At 41.8% G+C, this 18326-nt stretch overlaps 1 protein-coding gene across 6 annotated transcripts in view; it reads right to left on the bottom strand.

Moving 5' to 3' along the window:
• The window catches only part of ADAMTS12 (ADAM metallopeptidase with thrombospondin type 1 motif 12), a 384678-nt gene that overhangs the window by 51215 nt on the left and 315137 nt on the right, over nt 1–18326 (bottom strand). For all 6 annotated transcript variants that reach the window (XM_055554960.1, XM_055554962.1, XM_055554961.1 and 3 more), the window contains one exon: nt 2864–4003. In XM_055554960.1, coding sequence (XP_055410935.1) covers nt 2864–4003 — 1140 coding nt within the window. The remainder of the gene's footprint in view (nt 1–2863; nt 4004–18326) is intronic.

Genomic DNA, 18326 nt, shown 5'->3' with positions numbered 1-18326 from the left:
CTTGTGGGAGAGCCTCTGTGCTCTTTTCCTTCCTGACTGTGACTAGGATGGTGACCCCAGGGCCAGTTTGAAGATGGGAGGATGGTAGAGCCATTGTCAGGCTGAAGTCCCAAATAACCGCACACGGGTCAGAGCCTCATTCTTTACTGCTACCATTGCAGACATGGAATTCCCATGTATTATTATGTGAGTGAGAAACCAACTTCTGTTTTGGTGAACCATAACTCGTTTGGCTCTATTTGTTAACAACAGCCCACCTCTCACGTGTGCATCTGTGCGTGACTTCTAAGTACATACAAATATTGTACATATGCCATTATGTACAATATGTCACTCACACTTTATTCTTAAATTGATACCATATACATGCCTTCCATCTAGTCTTTCAGCCTCTGTTTGTCCTCCTTGTATTTTTCTCAAGGCCCACGGTGCCTTTAACAGAAGGTGCTTTCAGACTTCATCTCCACTGACTAATTAACAAAATCTTACAAATTAACAGGTAGCCTCAGTTTCCATAACTTGTTCTCTTTGTTGTTTAATTTAGACCAGACTGTTTTGTTGGATAGAGGACAATGAGCCTATTTAAGTTCTTTAGGGGTGACCCATGTTTTTGAAAGGAAAAATACCTTTTGAGGGTACTATGTGAAATGATATCATTCATAAAACCTACACAGTACATTTTAATTTCAAATATCTAGGCTGGCTGAATCCACTTCAGTGGCCATTTGCTCCTGTGAGCTCAAAAATAACCACACGCCCTCAATGTTATTTGAAAGCAGCTTCTTATGAACCATGTGATTTTCTCATCTGTCTACCCAGGGTTACGATGTAACTGGCATTATTTTTATGGGTCATATGATCAAGGAAGAAACAAATGTAACAGAAGGCAGAGAGAGTGGTGATGTTTCTGATTGTAAAGCAATGGATCATAGGCTATGAAGTCTGTCTGCTTAGGTTCAGATCTCTGCCGTGTGTGCATGCGCGTGTGTGTGTGATTCTGGCTAGCTTTCACCTTTCAGCTCTTCCTCATCTCAACAATGGAGGCCATATTACCAATCTCCTTGGGCTGTACTGAGAATTAGCATAAAGTCATTCTATAAAGCATGGCACACACTTCATACGTATTCACTGTCAACTTCCTCCTCATCATTAAGAGCCCAATTAGACTTTGCTAACATTGGAAAAGACCCTGATGCTGGGAAGGATTGGGGGCAGGAGGAGAAGGGGATGACAAAGGGTGAGATGGCTGGATGGCATCACCTACTCGATGGACGTGAGTTTGAGTAAACTCTGGGAGTTGCTGATGGACAGGGAGGCCTGGTGTGTTGCAATTCATGGGGTTGCAAAGAGTCGGACACGACTGAGTGAACTGAACTGAACGGAAAGAAATCTGACCAAAATGTCAGGGATCATGAGACTCAGTCCTCTCCTTTTCTGAACAAATTGGATTACTCTAAGCCTGGAAATCTTTTTTGTCCTCCTGATACTGGATTTTTTACTTGCAAAAGGAGATAATAAGATGATTCTCCATTGACAGAAAATGTAATGAACATGATTTCACTTTAGAAATCAAAATAGATCAACGTGAAAACATAGTTTGAATGCAAATAAAAAAAGGTGAAAGGTAGCATTTACCTATTCTTTGCCAGTATAGTCGATTTCAGGACCAATGATGCTGACTAATTCATACAACAGAATTTAAACAGTGAACTTGTCAGCTGCTGCTAAAATTCACTAGAGAGCCTGCGGATTAGAGTGAAAAGATTTAGAAGGCTCATCTTCCAATTGACATGTCTATAGACAAGCCACTTAACTGTTAAAAATCTTAGTTTCTGTAATTGTAAATTGGTATAAATGGAGAGCTTACCTGCTCCCCAGGACTATGAAAGGGAGAAAATAGGAGACTACATATGAAAGTGGTTTGGAAATCAACATGGTTTGTAAATTAAATGTATTGTTATCTTTACATTAGCTGCTAATACTTCTTTTTTAGCTAGAGAGATGAGTCATGCATCGTCATAAAAATTGCTGAATGATTTGAACATGTGATTATTTTGCCACAAAGTTTTCTTTTGAGTTGTCAATTTATTTTTAACAAGTTCAAATACTGTGCATTGAAAATGCAAATGGGTGAAAAACGATTATGATGCTTCAAAGGATGTAATTAGTTCTAGAAATGGAGAAACAAATATCTAGCCAAATTCCTGAAGCCTGAAAACAGGAACCAATGTTTTGCCATCATGTTTATTTTCTTCTCACTCTATTTTCTTCTTACTCTATGAGTCAAAAAGAGTTTTTTTAAAAGAATTTTTTTAATACAAGGAAGCACTGAGTCCAAAAAAAAAAAAAAAGAAATAGTTAATAAAGTAAGCATAGAATTCTTTTAAAGAACTTTGTTTTAGATTTCCATTCCAACTGTGCAACATTGGCTTTCTGAATGAAATGTGAACTCAGGTCCTCCCATAGGATTCTTTGAATCCTATGGATTCTTTGGTCCTTCATCATAGGATTCTTACAGTTTGTAGCTGGAAGGGACATTGGAGAAAAGAGGTGATTTGTACTAGCTCCATTGCTGTTGAAAAGCAGGTTCAGAGAGGCAGACTGAATTGTCTCCTGTCACATAACTGGCTGACTCAGGTCTCCTGATTTAGTTCTAGGTTCTCCTCACTCTATCTCACTACATTTGTTCTCTTTCCCTGGACTTTTTTTTTTTCTTATTTTTGGAGTTAGGTGAAGAGGGAGGTGAGGGCATGGACCTGATTGCTTCATTTTTTTCAAGTCCATTTGGAAATCTGCACAGAAATGCAACACCCCTAGCTAATTCCATATAGAATCAGGCCTGGGTAAGAAACAGAATTCTTACCTCACTCCAGTTTCCAACAATCCAGTAGGCAGGGCTGCGTCCCATCGAGAGATGCTTGTAATCCGAGGCATTCAGCAAAAATCCCTCAGCCATCAGACTTGTTGCATCTTCCTTGGTCAGGACTGGTCCAGAACTCTGTGTTAGATTCATGTTGCTTGGAAGTTCTGTTGGGTGAGGGTTTACTGGCTTTTTGGAGTATGCTGGCTGGTGGTCTCCTCCCAGAGGGAGTGGAGTATTAGCTGGCTTTTCAGTGACCGTCCCTTCAGCTCTGGATGCTCCATTTTTGAGACTAATGGGCCTTTGGCTGGGTACCAGTCCTTCTGATACTGTGCTAAAGGGTGGCCATAGAGATGCCCCCCCAAGATAAGGTGTTGGTGGAGGTCCAAGTGGTATTTCAGTACTTCTTTCCCCTGGAGCATCATTTCCAGGTACTCTGATCTTGGTCCATGTCACAGAGTTGTTCTCATTTTTTTTCTCAGATGGTTCACTGCCTTCCCCTGAGCCACTGTGAATCTCCATTTCTGGCTCTTTGGTCAAGGGACTGTAAAATGAAGTCACCTGCCAAGTCACAGCACTGCTGGAAGTTGACAAGTCAGAACCACTCGTCGTCGTGATGACAAGGTCTCCCTCTGAGGTAGGACCAGTGTTGGGATTGGAAACATTCTCTTCATTTGGCTGGATGCTCAAAGACCAAGAAGTGAGGATGGGCTGGGAAGTACTTCCAGTGGAAATGACATTATGTGTGTCCAGTTCAGTTTGGATTGAACTAGTCTGCTCCTGCTTCCCATCCAGGTCTCCTTTGGAGGCTCTGGTAGGATCAGGGCTGTTCATTGTCGGAGTGCTTGTGCCCAGAGCCCCAGGCACTGTGGGTGTAGTCAGCACCCTGGGACTGGGTGTAGTCAGCATCCTAGGACTGGGTGTAGTTGGAGGGACAGGTTTGAAGGGGTCAGGTGTTGGTAGCTTTCTCCCACTGAAAATCGTGCCTCTGTTGGGCTTCAGAATTCTCCGGCTAGATGGGCACTGCTGGAGGCCACAGAGAGCTCTGCTGTTGGGTTTCCTTGTCATGTCGCAAGGCTCGTCGTGGTTCTTGGCACACATGACACTGCGAATCCGCACTCCACCACCACAGGAAACAGAGCACTGGAAAAGAGAGATGGCTGTTAGTCCAGTGGGAAAGACATGTTGGTTCTCATGCTGATTTACAGCAAATCAGGACAGGCCCAGTAGAAACGGAACTGTGCGGCTAAAATCATTTCCTATCTTCGTATTTGGCTTCTGTGCAATTTTAGTTTCCCATAGAAATATGTATCTCGGGGAGACCAGCTGGGGCTCAGGACTAACAATCTACCCTTCACAAACTGAAAAGGCAAACCATGACACGGGAAAGCTGAAGTCTCTCCGGGCCAGGACTATTGGATAGTGGATCTGCAAAGAGCACAGTGATTTAAACAATCACCTGATTTTTCCAAAGAGATAGGAATATTATCTTCCCTAAGATTTCAGTGCTATTAAAGTGTTTATGTATTTTCTAGAATCTATTAATTTAATGATAATGAGCCTGTCCCTTTATATTCATATAAGTCACACAGACTCACTCAGGTATCCTAAGCTCCATTTTCTTGCTTGTTATCAGATGGACTCAGATTAAAAGCTAGACAGTCATTGTATGCATAACACGTATATAACGCCAGGACCTTTTATGAAATTTAAAGATGGGAAGTTAATCAAAGATGGGGAGATACCCTGTCCAAAGAGATAGGGGAGTCCTGGAGCATGGTGTCGATATATGGATGTTGTGGCAAGCACCTTTCCCTAGTGGTCCTTCCAGGGCATGCAAAGCATGGATGGCTAGACTGCCTTTGAAGGAATCCTAACAGGACAGTCACTTCTCAGGATTCATGGTAAAGATCTCTTTGCAACCCTATGGACCACAGGTCACCAGGCTCCTCTGTCCATGGGATTCTCCAGGCAAGAATCCTGGATGGAGTGGGTTGCCATGCCCTCCTCCAGGGGATCTTCCTGACCCAGGGATAGAATCTCTTATATCTCCTGAATTGGCAGGTGGGTTCTTTACCACTAGCACCACCCGGGAAGCCCAAACCATACATAGTATGTAGTTGTGATCAATACATAACAGTAGATTTCTCAATGTTTTTTTTAAATCACATTTTTATCCAACTGCTCCATTTTTAGCTTTCTTTTTCAATGATAGGTTAAAGTGTCTACCAAATAGTTGGTTCTCGAACATGGACTGTCCAGGAGTTTGTGTTGGCTGGTCCACATTTGTCTGTCTTACCTCTCTGACCCTAACATGGGTTTCTTGAAGATGGGGACTACATAACGTTTCCTGGATTTCAAAGGGCTTCACAGCCATTATCCTGTGTGATACCCTGTGAATATCAGCCTTGTGAGATCTATACAGCTGTGAGATTTTCAAGACCGAAATTATTATTCCATCTCTTACAAGAGAGGAAGCTGACACTCAGGAACCCGCTTGAAAGGTTGCAGTCAGTGGAAGAGTAAAAATTGGATTAATTCCATGCCTCTCCCGATCCACCAAAAAAACAAACAAACAAAAAAAAAACCTAGCACAGCATGGTGGACAAGCAATTTATCTACTGAATTCACTTATTGACTTGATCAAGCTTTTAATTTTTGAAAATTTACCCAAAGGCAGAAACAGTCTTTTATTCATAAGTGAACTCCAGGATACTTCTTAGGATACAATGATCACTTACTACATATTTATTAAGTGACTATTCTACCTGGAAAATAATCAGGAATGGGAATATTCTTCTCCCTGGGAGCTTATGCATTTTTCACTTTGAGTTTCTTGCCTTCTCAAACCCTACTTTCAAGTTCCTCTGTATTGGAAAATAAATTTCTCCTTAATTTTGTTCCAATCCAGCATAATCACTCACTGATATATTATAATTCTGTTGAAATCAGCATTTTTGAAAAGCAGGAGATGCATGTGAGTACAGAAGACTGTGTTGCTCAGGGAATGTTTTAACTGCAGAGTTGGGTCAACCAATAAAGCTGTAGTGCTTCTCAGGTGGCGCTAGTGGTAAAGGACCCACCTGCCAATTCAGGAGACATAAGAGATGCAGGTTCAATCCCTGGGTTGGGAAGATCCCCTGGAGGAGGGCATGGCAACCCACTCCAGTATCCTTGCCTGGGAAATCCCATGGACAGAGAGCCTGGGGGGCTACAGTCCATGGGGTTGCACAGAATCAGACACAACTGAAGCTGTGAGATTAACATGTCAACAAACACTTAAACAACCAGCTCAAAGACTGAACTTCCAAGTTTGTTTTGATATAATAGTATTAATCTTTGGACTTCCCTGGTAGCTCAGATGGTAAAGAATCTGCCTACAATGCAGGAAACCTGGGGTTTGATCCCCGAGTCAGGAAGATCCTCTGGAGAAAGGAATGGCAACCTACTCCAGTATTCTTGCCTGGAAAATTCCATGGACACTGGAGCCTGGTGGGCTATATAGTTCATGGAGTTGCAAAAAGTCAGACATGACTGAGAACTAACACGTTTATGCTTGGGGGAACAGTGCTTCATAGACCAAGAAATGCACACTTATTTCCAACTAAATGGAGACCACCAATAAAGCTCTTAAAACCCTGCAGTGAAGAAATGGTCTCTTCTAGCATCTTCTATGACTCACTTCACTTTAAAGCCTGGAAAGGGCAGGCTGTGGGTGTTTATTTTTCTGGCTTGCTACAATGTTTCTGCTTTTCTTGTGTATGAAGAGACTTTATGCTACATTCATTTTAGTCATCCTGAGTCACTTCTCCACTTGCTACATTCTGACCTGAACACCCAGGGTTTTCAAATCTTCACTTTGTAAAACTGTATCAGTCTAAGTAAATAATCCTCTATGTATGCCTGAACATATTTCCAGGCTGGCTGCCTCAGACAGGCTCCAATTTGAGAACTGATTCATAAATTAGGACCCTTATAACCCTAATACTAAGCAGGTGTACCCTGCCTTGCATTTTCTTTCCGAGAAATGTCAGAGTAGACATAGCTAAAAGTAGGAAACTCTGATTTTGTTTTCTTCTCAGTTTGTATCCTTTTTTTGTTTGTTTGTTTTTTTTTTTTTTTTGATTTGCAACATCTCTAATACCCACAGACTTTACAACTTTACAAGCATTTTTAAAAATTCAAAAGTATATGCGTGTGTGCCCATCACCCAATGATGAACTATGAAATTAAAAAGTTATAAAACCTGTAAGAAATAGCACCTGATATGCCATTATAAACTCCAGGCTTGATGTAGGGACTAAGCTCAGCTTCCTCATCTAGAAACTGAAAGTAATAATAACCTTTCAAGACTGACGATATGTATATAAGACAACAATCTTAACATAGTGCCTAATATATAGGAGACAAGTGGGAATTGGAAGGTATTATCACTGTTATAATAACGATGCTGATAATAATAATAGTAATGACAACAAAGGGCATGGGGTCCCCAATTTCTACTATCCTTCTGAAGCGCAGAGTGAGACACAGACCTATCTTGCAGGATGCTGTAAAGTGAGCAGCTGAAAAAGTAACTTGGTTGCAGCCACAAGTCTAGAAAATACTATGGAGACACATATTCCCATTGGTTTATTGCTGGATTTTTTTTTTTTTTTTTTTTGGATTTGGGTTTCCTAGGGCTAATAGATATGTTTTTATTTCTAATTTTACAAATTATAAGTATTAAATAATCTTATTCACTATGAATTTGTTCAGCTTAGAAGAATAAAGCGGGAGTAAATAATTGCTATCTAGATGGCTGTTTAATTAAAACACATTAGATTTTGGTCTTTCAAAACAGAAGATTATTCTAGAACAGAAACACTAAAGTCGCAGCCCAGGAGGTAACTGTGGCCCACTGGCATGTATTCTTTGGTCTGCTCAACCTCAAAAGAAACAAGCAAATAACAAAATACAAATATCAAATTAGCAGGCAACATTTTAAAGTAAGAAGATTCCATATTAAAACTCCCGGGTTTTTAGCTTCTCTTGAAAAAGCAGATGATCTATAACTATGGGCCCCATTCCCAACTGGCAACTCAAAAACTTCATGAACAGATACCGGGTCTGGGGGAGTTTACATGTTTCTTTACCTACCATTCAAACCCATCCACTCTCCTCACCCAGTAGACATGGCATCTTTCAAATAATCGATGCTCGCCATTCCTTCGCACTGGGGCATATTACGTCCAGTGAGACAGTCAGTGTGAACTGTCTACTGTTATATGAGCCTAAAAACTCAGGTGCCTTTTCTCACAGTCGCAGCAGAGCAAGTGGTACTGTTTTATATTCAGCCCACACATTTCCCGGTACATCTTCCAACTGTGTTTATCTCCTTAGGAGCTGTCAAGCCCTTCAGATGAGATAAATGCAGGACACAGCGCCACACTTAGAACTCATCTCAATTGCTAGTTTCAGGATCCTCAAAACCAGTTTGTGCAATGACTACCTTACGCCCTTGCCTTATAATTTTGAATTTTGTACCAGGCAAACAGTTTGTCCATCTGTGAATGTCCTCCCTGGGAGTTATCTTGCCCTCACTTGCCATCTCTCTGAGATTAAGGCCTCTGGGAGGAGCCCACTGAGAAAGAAGTCCACTGCTAAATTAGTCAACTCTACCCACCGGAGGGGCACTGTTGGGGAGGGGCCTCCCAACGGGCTCAGAGCTGTCATGCTGAGTTTATTCAAAAACACAGCTGGGGTTTATCAGAGAGGCTGGGTTAAAGGGATGAGCAGGGAAACAACCAATACATAGTCTCAGGAAGTGATAAATGAATGATTGGTTGTTGTTCAGTTGCTCAATCATGTCCAACTCTGTGACTCCATGCACTGCAGATGCGAGGCTTCCCTGTCCACTATCTCTTGGAGTTCTTTCAAACTCATGTCCATTGAGTCTGTGATGCCATCCAACCATCTCATCCTCTGTCCATCTCCTTGTCCTCCTGCCCTCATTCTTTCCCAGCATCAGTCTTTTCCAGGGAGTTGGCTGTTCCCATCAGGTGGCCAAAGTATTGGAGCTTCAGCATCACCATTAGTCCTTCCAATCTCATACTAAAATCATTTTGAAAGTAAGTGACCTATTTCAGGTTGAACCATGTCCCCTCCAAAAAAGATAAGAATCTTAACTCCTGGTCCCCCGCTTCCCTTGTGCCTCAGAATGTGGTCTTATTTGGAGATGCTGTCTTTACAGAGGAAATCAAGGTAAAACGAGGTCACTAGGGTGGCCCTAATCCAGTATGACCATTGTCCTCATGAAAAGGGTAAATCTGGATGCAGAGACACACATATAGAGACAGCACCACATGAAGATGAAAGAGGAGATGATGGTGATGCATCTATAAGCCAAGAGACACCAAAGATTGTGAGCAAAGCATCAGAGGTCAGGAGAGAAGCGTGGAAAGTTTCTCTCTCACAGCCCTCATGTGTGCATGCATGCGAAGTCGCTTCAGTCACGTCTGACTCTGCGACCCCACGGACTGTAGCCTGCCAGGCTCCTCTGTCCACGGGATTTTCCAGGCAAGAACACTGGAGTGGGTTGCTGTGCCCTCCTCCAGGGGATCTTCCTGACCCAGGGATCAAACACACGTCTCTTATGTCTCCTGCATTGGTAGGTGGGTTCTTTACCACTAGTGCCACCTGGGAATCCTCAGGAGGAATCAACTCTGCGGACACCTTACTCTTAGACTTCCGGTTATTGTGAATGAAAGATGCTGCCCGTCCTGGCAGTAAACAAAGGATGCTGCAGTTGTCAAACCCAGCCAGCCCTGAGGGGACTCAAGAAGGGGAGGAGCAGGGCCCTGACCCAGATAGCTAAGGTGTACCTCAGAGGCATGATTTCAGAGAGCCCAGACTCTTGCATCTCCTCATACATAGAAAAGTGCTAAATTCATTAATTTTAGATATCTGGTTCTCTTTAATTAATGCTAATCTTTAGATATGAGGCCCTATAGCTCAGGGGTTAGAGCACTGGTCTTAATAAACCAGGGTCGTGAGTTCATATCTCGCTGGGACCTGCTGAGTTCCAACTACCTGGTCTTTGTGGCAAAAACCTCAATGTCAATCCCAAGCTTCCTGTTTACCTCTCCCCTGCCTCTCCCTCTTAACGACCACAAGTTTGTTTTCTACTTCTGTGATTCTTTTCTGTTTTGTGCAACAGTGTAAGTCAACTATGCACGCTAAGTCACTTCAGTCATGTCTAACTCTTTGCGACCCTATGGACAGTAGTTCACCATGAGATTCTCCAGGCAAGAATACTGGATCTCCTCCAGGGGATCTTCCCCACCCAGGGATTGAATCCGCATCTCTTATGTCCTCTGTATTGGCAGGCGGGTTCTTTACCACAGGCGCCATCTGAGAAACCTCGATACTCTGGCTCCTCCCTTACCTCTTTGGTACAGTCCCTCAGAGCTATCTGAGAGGTTGCATCTCAGGCTTAATGCCTCCCTTTTGTCCACCAAATAAAACCTAACTCTTGACTTTGAGGCTGTGCATTTTTGCAGTCAACATTACAAAACTGGTGAGACAGTACATTTCTATTGTTTAAGGTACCCGGTTTGCGGTGCTTTGTTAAGGCAGCTCGAGCAAGCAAATATACAGCACTGTGGAGAATCAATATGACCCCCAACTGGTTTTCTTCGAGTAGCTGTTCCAGACAAGGGTGCTTACATGTGTTCTCCAGGAAACCTGGCAAGCATGGGCTGCTGGCATCTGGGAAGAACTGAGATGCTGGCACTTGCAGAGGTGACATGCCAAAAGAGCAGGTGGTCAAGACTAAAGCATCAGGTGTCCAGTCTCACATGACTGTCTGGGACCTTGAATGAAACTGGGGAATACTGCGAGTAACTGACTCAGGCATGTCTTCTCACCTTCCATGTTGTCTCCCTGCAGTTTTCAGGAACCCCTGTGGCTCTTCACGTGAGTTTTGCATGCCTGTTTTCATTTAGCAACAGATAAGCCATGGGCATTTGCTGCAGTGCCTTCTGTTTGAAGAGCCAGGACAGCTTGATCATGAAACATTTAGTCTATCTGGTCACACGTGGAAGCCAAAACCCATGTGAACAGCTTTGCACTTAATAGATTCTCAGGAGCTGGCCTAATTAATTGTTGTATTCATTTGTTTGTGTGTTTTGGTCAGGCACAAAGAGAGTAGATTAAAGATCTCTGCAGACCCTGAGCATGTCTGCTTTTGAGGCTCTACCCTAAGGCCCATCCAATATATTAAAAACCATCTCTAGTCTCAAGTGACATATAATCTTCTTCTGTAAAAACAATTTGAAAAGCTTTTTATTCTTTTGCTTTTGAAAACATTTGGTGAGGACCACTCATTTAATTTATGAGTGGCTCTGATTTCTCTGTGATCATTACACATAGTCTGGAATGCCAGCAAAGTGAGAAAAGCCAGTCTACAAATTGTTTCCTAAACAGAATACATTTTTTATGAACACTGAGAGCTGACATGTTGTTACATTTTGCAGATGTTTGAGACTTGTATGCCAGAGTTCAGAGTAAAATGTTGCCAGCAGTTAAATCCTGGCTCCATTGCTTAAAGGCTTGTGTGACTTTGGACAAGTTTCTAATTATCTCTATGCCTCTCTTTCTTTTCCAGTGAAATGGGGCTAATGAGGCCATGGTGTGCTCAGTCGTGTTCGACTCTGCGATCCTATGGGCTGTAGCTCACCAGGCTCCTCTGTCCATGGGATTTTCCAGGCAAGAATACTGGAGTGGGTGGCCATTTCCTCCTCTAGGGGATCTTCCCGACCCAGGGATCAAACCTGCATCTCCTGAGTCTCCTGTATTGGTAAGTGGATTCTTTACCACTGAGCCACCTGGTAAGCCTGGTAATACCTACAAAGGTGTTTAATATACATACTAAATGCTTGATAATCATTTGTTTTTAATATGTAATTAAATATTGATTTCTGATTTTGCAGTGTCCTTTGCTTTATTGGAGCAACACAGTAGTTTTGTTTTTCAAACCCTTTTGTGGGTCCATGAAAACCTTGCAGGCACTAAGCCATGTGCCCCTGCATAAAAGGGCTCTGAGCTCAGAGAGGGAGTTAGATGAAGATGCAGGGGCCAACACACATTCCCCACTACATTGTAGAAGGATTCCCTTTTCTCCACACCCTCTCCAGCATTTATTATTTGTAGACCTTTTGATGGTGGCTATTCTGACCTGTGAGATGATACGTTATTGTAGTTTTGATTTGCATTTCTCTAATAATTAGTGATGTTGAGCATTTTTTCATATCTGTATGTCTTCTTTGGAGAAATGTCTATTTAGATTTTCTGCCCACTTTTAAAAACTGGATTGTTTGTTTGTTTGTTTTTGCTATAAGAACTACTATATGACCCAGCAACCCCATTCCTTGGCTTATACCCAGAGAAAGCTGTAATTCAAAGAGATATATGCACCCCAGTGTTCACTGTAGCACCATTTACAGTAGCCAGGACATGGAAGCCAGGGCATGTTCATTAACAGAGGAATGGGAAAAGAAGTTAGGGTACATATACACAGTGGAATATCATAAAAAAGAATGATGGAATGCCATTTGCAGCAACATGGATGGATGTAGAGCTTGTCATACTGAGTGAAGTAAGTCAGAGAAAGACAAATATTATATATTGCTTATATATGGCATCTTAAAAACTGGATACAAATAAACTTACAAAACAGAAATAGGGTCACAGATGTAGAAGACAAACATGGTTGCCAGGGGCAAGGGTTGAGAGGGGTAAATTGGAAGACTGGGATTGATATATAAACACTGCTGTGTATGTGTGTGTGCTTAGTTGTGTCTGACTCTGTGCGACCTATGGATTGTAGCCCACCAAGCTCCTCTGTCCATGGGCTTTTCCAGGCAAGAATACTGGAGTGCATTGCTATAGCACTGAGAACTCTACTCAGTACTCTGTAATGACCTATTTGAAAAAAGAATCTTAAAATGAGTTGATATATGTATATGTACAACTGATTCACTTTGCCAATACTGTAAATCAACTATACTCCAATAATTTTTTTTTTTTTTAAGAAAATGCAAGGGCCACAGATCCATTCTGTCAGGGAAGTTGGGTGTCACTGACTGGACAAGACTTGCAAAGTAAGAGTAATATGGAAAACAGACCCTTGTCTTCTTGCCTGATAATAAAGTTCCCATTTAGTGAATGCTCCAGTATTCTTGGGCTTCCCTGGTGGCTCAGCTGGTAAAGAATCCTCCTGCAGTGCAGGAGACCTGGGTTCGATCCCTGGGTTGGGACGATCCCCTGGAGAAGGGAAAGGCTAACTACTCCAGTATTCTGGCCTGGAGAATTCTATGGACCTTATAGTCCATGGGGTTGCAAAGAGTCGGACACGCCTGAGTGACTTTCACTTTCACTTTACTATTTGCTAGGCACTATGTGAAGGGCTCACATGGATTATCACCAAACTTTATGATAATCCTGTCTTTCTAAATGAGCAAAGGTTGAGAGAGGCTTAACACTAGCTCAGTTAGAGCTTGCCAAGGCTGGAAAACCTAGGAAAATTACTATCCCAGGAAATCTATTAGTCTAACTGCTGGGAGAAATATGGGAATTAATGAACTAAAATCAAACTCATAGAGTTCAAGAATTAAATGAGATATTTAAATAGAGTGGAAAGCAGCCAACAAAAGATGGATGACATTCTTACTATTTTCATCTATTCACTTTACTAAAAAATGATTATAGGTATAGAGCTTATTATGTGCCAGGTATTCTTCTTATGACAATTTTAGGAATATTAGCTCATTTCAGCCTCATAACTTCCCTGGAGTCTAAGCACTGCTGTTATCCTCACTTTAGAGATGGAGGAAACAAGTCACAGGAAAATAAAAGTAACCACAGGGGGATTAAATTCACACATCTGTTAAGTGGCAAAGCCAGGATTTGGACCTGGTAGAGGTGCAGGGTGCAGGCTCTTCACCACTAGACTGGCCACCTCTCAAAAGGCATGTCACTGAAGTGGGGTATCTAGTGGGAGCCACAGAAACTTTGATACTTATCTTCGTTTACAAAAGAGCCCCCCTTCTGGACCCTCCAAGCCCAGAAAGTAGGCTGGGCAAAACCAGAATAAGATTCTTGATTCCTGAGATTGGGGGTGGGAGTCTGGTGTCTAGAATATGAATTTAAAGGGGAAGGGGCTGGTCACAGGGAACAGGAAAGCAGTCTTTGGGGGCAGCCACTGACTCTCCCTGGGAAGGGAGAGACCTCCTCCTTCTGACATCTCCTGGGTCAGGGAGGAGTGGTCCAGCCTGGCACAGATAAGCCCACCCTCCTCTCAGTGGTCTCTTCACAGGAAGGGCATCTCATGGATTTGCCTCTTCTCCTTACCTTGGTTATCCCGGGGAGGACCATTCTACAGGCTTCTAAAAGCATCACAGTTGATCTCAAGACAAAATCCAGACCATAAATACTACGTGTAGCAGGAGTCACTATATCATCTTTTTTTCTTTTCCTATTTTATGGCCCTTTATTTGAAAAGTAAGTACATATTTTTCTTAATCAGTTGGGTGCAATTGTAGGAAACATTGCTCCTTTCTTGATTTTATTTTTTCTAAGTTTATTGGCTGACTTCTTTTTTAAGGATTTCCCTGGTGGCTCAGATGGTTAAGTGTCTGCCTACAATGCAGGAGATCTGGGTTCAGTCTCTGGGTTGGGAAGATCTCCTGGAGAAGAAAATGGCAACCCACTCCAGTATTCCTTCCTGGAGAATCCCATGGATGGAGGAGCCTGATAGGCTACAGTCCATGGGGTCACAAAGAGTCGGATACGACTGAGCGACTTCACTTTCCCTTTCTTTTGTAAACACAGTATTGTCTCTTAAAACATTTCCCAGTACAGAATGTCAAAGACATTCATGCTTCAGCAAAGCTCATTAGAGGGCTAATGTGTACAGACAGTAGCAAGACAGCAGAGGGGGAAAAAAGGAAGATCCCACTCAATGAATATTCTGATGCTGATTTAACTAAAAGCACCTCTCCTGACAACGCCTCTAAATGAAGGCAGCAGCTCAGCCTCTCAGTGCACCTGGACACTGGATTCCACGTCTGCCATCACTACACTATGCAGTGGCCTCTATTCAGGACAACAGACTCCAGCACTTGTCACTTGGTGCCAACATTTCAGTCCCTTGTTGTCCAGTGAGGCACATCGTTTTGCTCCCCAGAAACAGAAACACAATGAAAAGGACTCCTCAGCCAAATATGTAATTGTGGTCCCTTGAAAAGGCATGAAGATTCTGGCAATTAGTAAATTCTACATGACAAGAATTATTAACTGCTTTGGATGCAGCCAACACACTTTTGGTAAACAGTTTTAATGGACCAGTCACAATACTCCATTCGGCCTTATTTTGACAACACTGTAATTTACAGCAATCGAGGTTGGCAGTGGACTAATAGGTCAGGCCAGCCACAGGCTGTGATTATAGATTCCCAGGAACAGCAGGGAAATACTCTGGCCTGTTATTGATGTGTTCACATGAATCAGTGCAATACCAGCAACAGGCCTGGATTAGGCTGTAGATGTTTTCTTTGCATGTACACCTTTGTCTTTCTTTTTTGGGGGTCCTTGCTCTCCCATTTGATTAGCAGTTATTACCATAAAGGAACTATATCTTTTTTTATTTCCACCCAGCTGCTCCTGAGAGTACTATGTACAGAATTAGAAGCTAAATAAGGGCCTCTCAGGGGGTGCAAATGGCAAAGTGGTGCAGGAGACATAAAGATGCAGGTTCAATCCCTGGATCAGGAAGATCCCCTGGAGGAGGGCATGGCGACCCACTCAGTAGTCTTGCTTTGAGAATCCTATCGATAGAGGAGCCTGGCAGGCTACAGTCCATAGTGTCACAGAGCTGGACATGACTGAAGTGACTTTTCATGCATGCATGCAGAAGCAAAATAAACCTATTGTGACTTTGAGCTAATGAAATAGTTTTGGAAATACAGTTATCAAAATGGTTGTATTCAAATGAGAGTTTTCTGCTTTCCAATAGTTATCTTCAGATATGGTACCTTTGCTTATATAAAATTTTGAATTTTTTTTTAAATAATCATATATTGTCAAATGAACAGTTTTGATATCTGCAGCTGGTCAAGAAAATTCTGCATAGAAACTAAGTGGATCATAGGATCCACTAGGATCATTCATTCTCAGTGGGGGCAATGAAGACTGGTTCAGAGGTGGAGTGAGTCAGAAAACCTCACCCTCTTTATAAAGCACAGATATATACATAGTACATAAATAAATATATAGTATATCTGTCCTATGATTATGTATTATATAATTCTTTCATATGAAACGTTCAGAAAGGCAGATGTCTGGAAATACAAAGTGGATTAATGATTGTCTAGGGATGGGGAATGAAGGTAGGGACCTGGGATGATGATTAATGCATGCAGAGTTTATTTAGGAGTTGATGAAAACATTCTTAAATTACTGTGGTAGTGACTGTATAACTCTGCGATTATACTAAAGGTCATTTGTTTGTACACTTTCAATGGGTGAATTTTATGATATGTGAATTATATCTCAATACACACACACACACACACACACACACACACAAACCACTTCCCTCCTTGAAAATAAAGTCATGATGGAGGAAGACAATTAGGAAAGAGCCTCTAAAAAGGCACTTAAGGAGCCATTTCCTTCTCCAGGGGATCTTTCTGACCCAGGGATCGAACCCAGGTCTTCTGCATTGCAGGCAGATTCTTTACTGTCTGAGCCACCAGGGAAGCCCATTGGGGAAAAAAAAAAGAGAAACACTGCCTTGGATCAAAAAAGTGAATTTCATCTTAAATATCTGTATTCCAGTTCAAACATCCATGATGAGAATTCATTCTCAATTAGCCTGAAAAGTTCCTGGGTTAATCCTACCCAAGTCAGGCAATATCCTCTGGGCCTCATCTCTACCAGTAGGTAGAGTCTAGAATTAGTTTTGCTGTCCAGAACCTGGTCTCTAAGAGCAGTGGGGCTGAGAAAAGATTTTAGAAGAGGCACATCTTATGGGAATCAGGAATCATGGCTGCCCTGCAGAAGTCATATTAGAAACAGTCTCCTAAAAACTAAGTTGCTTGAAACTGCTAGAAGATCCTTGAGTCTAACTCAGTGCTGCAGGGTAAGTTCTCAAGGAGACAGACTCTGAGGTCTTTAGCTAGCATGGCTTTTATTAGGAAGTACTCTGGAAATCAACTCCAGTCAGAAAGAGGGGAAGGAAACAGGATACAGCCTAGGGGAGATGGTGCCATGATGCAGGCCTGATAACAGGTTTAGCCAGTCTCAAGAGAAGCTCTGGTACTGGGATAGCCCTTCAGAGTTGTACCAACAGCTGAATATAAGCCCTTTATTTCTGAAAATGTGTCTGGGTGGTAAATCATAGCATTCTCCCAACTCAGGTCCCTGACTTCAGACTATACTACAAAGCTACAGTCATCAAAACAGTATGGTACTGGCACAAAACCACAAGTATAGATCAATGGAACCAAACAGAATGTCCAGAGATAAACCCATGCACCTGTGGTCACTTAATCTATGACAAAGGAGGCAAGAATATACAATGGAGAAAAGATAGTCTCTTCAATAAGTAGGGCTGGGAAAACTAGACAGCTACCTGTGAAATAATGAAATTAGAACACTCCCTAATACCATACACAAAAATAAACTCAAAATGGATTAAAGACCCAAAAGTAAGGCCAGATACTATAAAACTCTCAGAGAAAAATATAGGCGGAATACTTTCTGACATAAATCACAGCAAGATCTTTTTTGATCCACCTCCTAGAGTAATGAAAATAAAAACAAAAATAAACAAATGAGATCTAATTAAACTTAAAAACTTTCGCACAGCAAAAGAAACCTTAAACAAAATAAAAAGGCAATCTTCAGAATGGGAGAACATATTTGCAAATGAAGCAACTGACAAGGGATTAATTTCCAAAATATACAAACAACTCATGCATCTCAATATAAAAAAAAAGAAACAAACAAACCCAATCTAAAAACCTAAATAAATGTTTATCCAAAGAAGACATACAGATGGCCAAAAAACACATGAAAAGATGCTCAACATCACTAATTATTAGAGAAACATGAATCAAAACCTCAATGAGGTATTACCTCACACAGGTTAGAATGGCCACCATCTAAAAACCTATAAAGAATAAATGCTGGAGAAGGTGTAGAGAAAAGGGAACTCTTTTTACAGTGTTAGTGGGAATGTAAATTGGTGGATAAACACCAATTTTAAACAAATAATAACAAAATAAACAGCTACTATGGAGAACAGTATAGAAATTCCTTAAAAAACTAAAAATAGAACTGTACGACCCAGCAATTCCATTCTTAGGCATATATCCAGATAAAACCAGAATGCAAGAGGGTGCATGCACCCCGACGTTCACTG

Source organism: Bubalus kerabau, chromosome 18 (assembly GCF_029407905.1).
Source record: "Bubalus kerabau isolate K-KA32 ecotype Philippines breed swamp buffalo chromosome 18, PCC_UOA_SB_1v2, whole genome shotgun sequence".
In the NCBI taxonomy this organism is placed as follows: Eukaryota; Metazoa; Chordata; class Mammalia; order Artiodactyla; family Bovidae; genus Bubalus; species Bubalus kerabau.
Note: the sequence above shows the minus strand (reverse complement) of the source record. Positions and strands in the feature narration are given on the sequence as shown.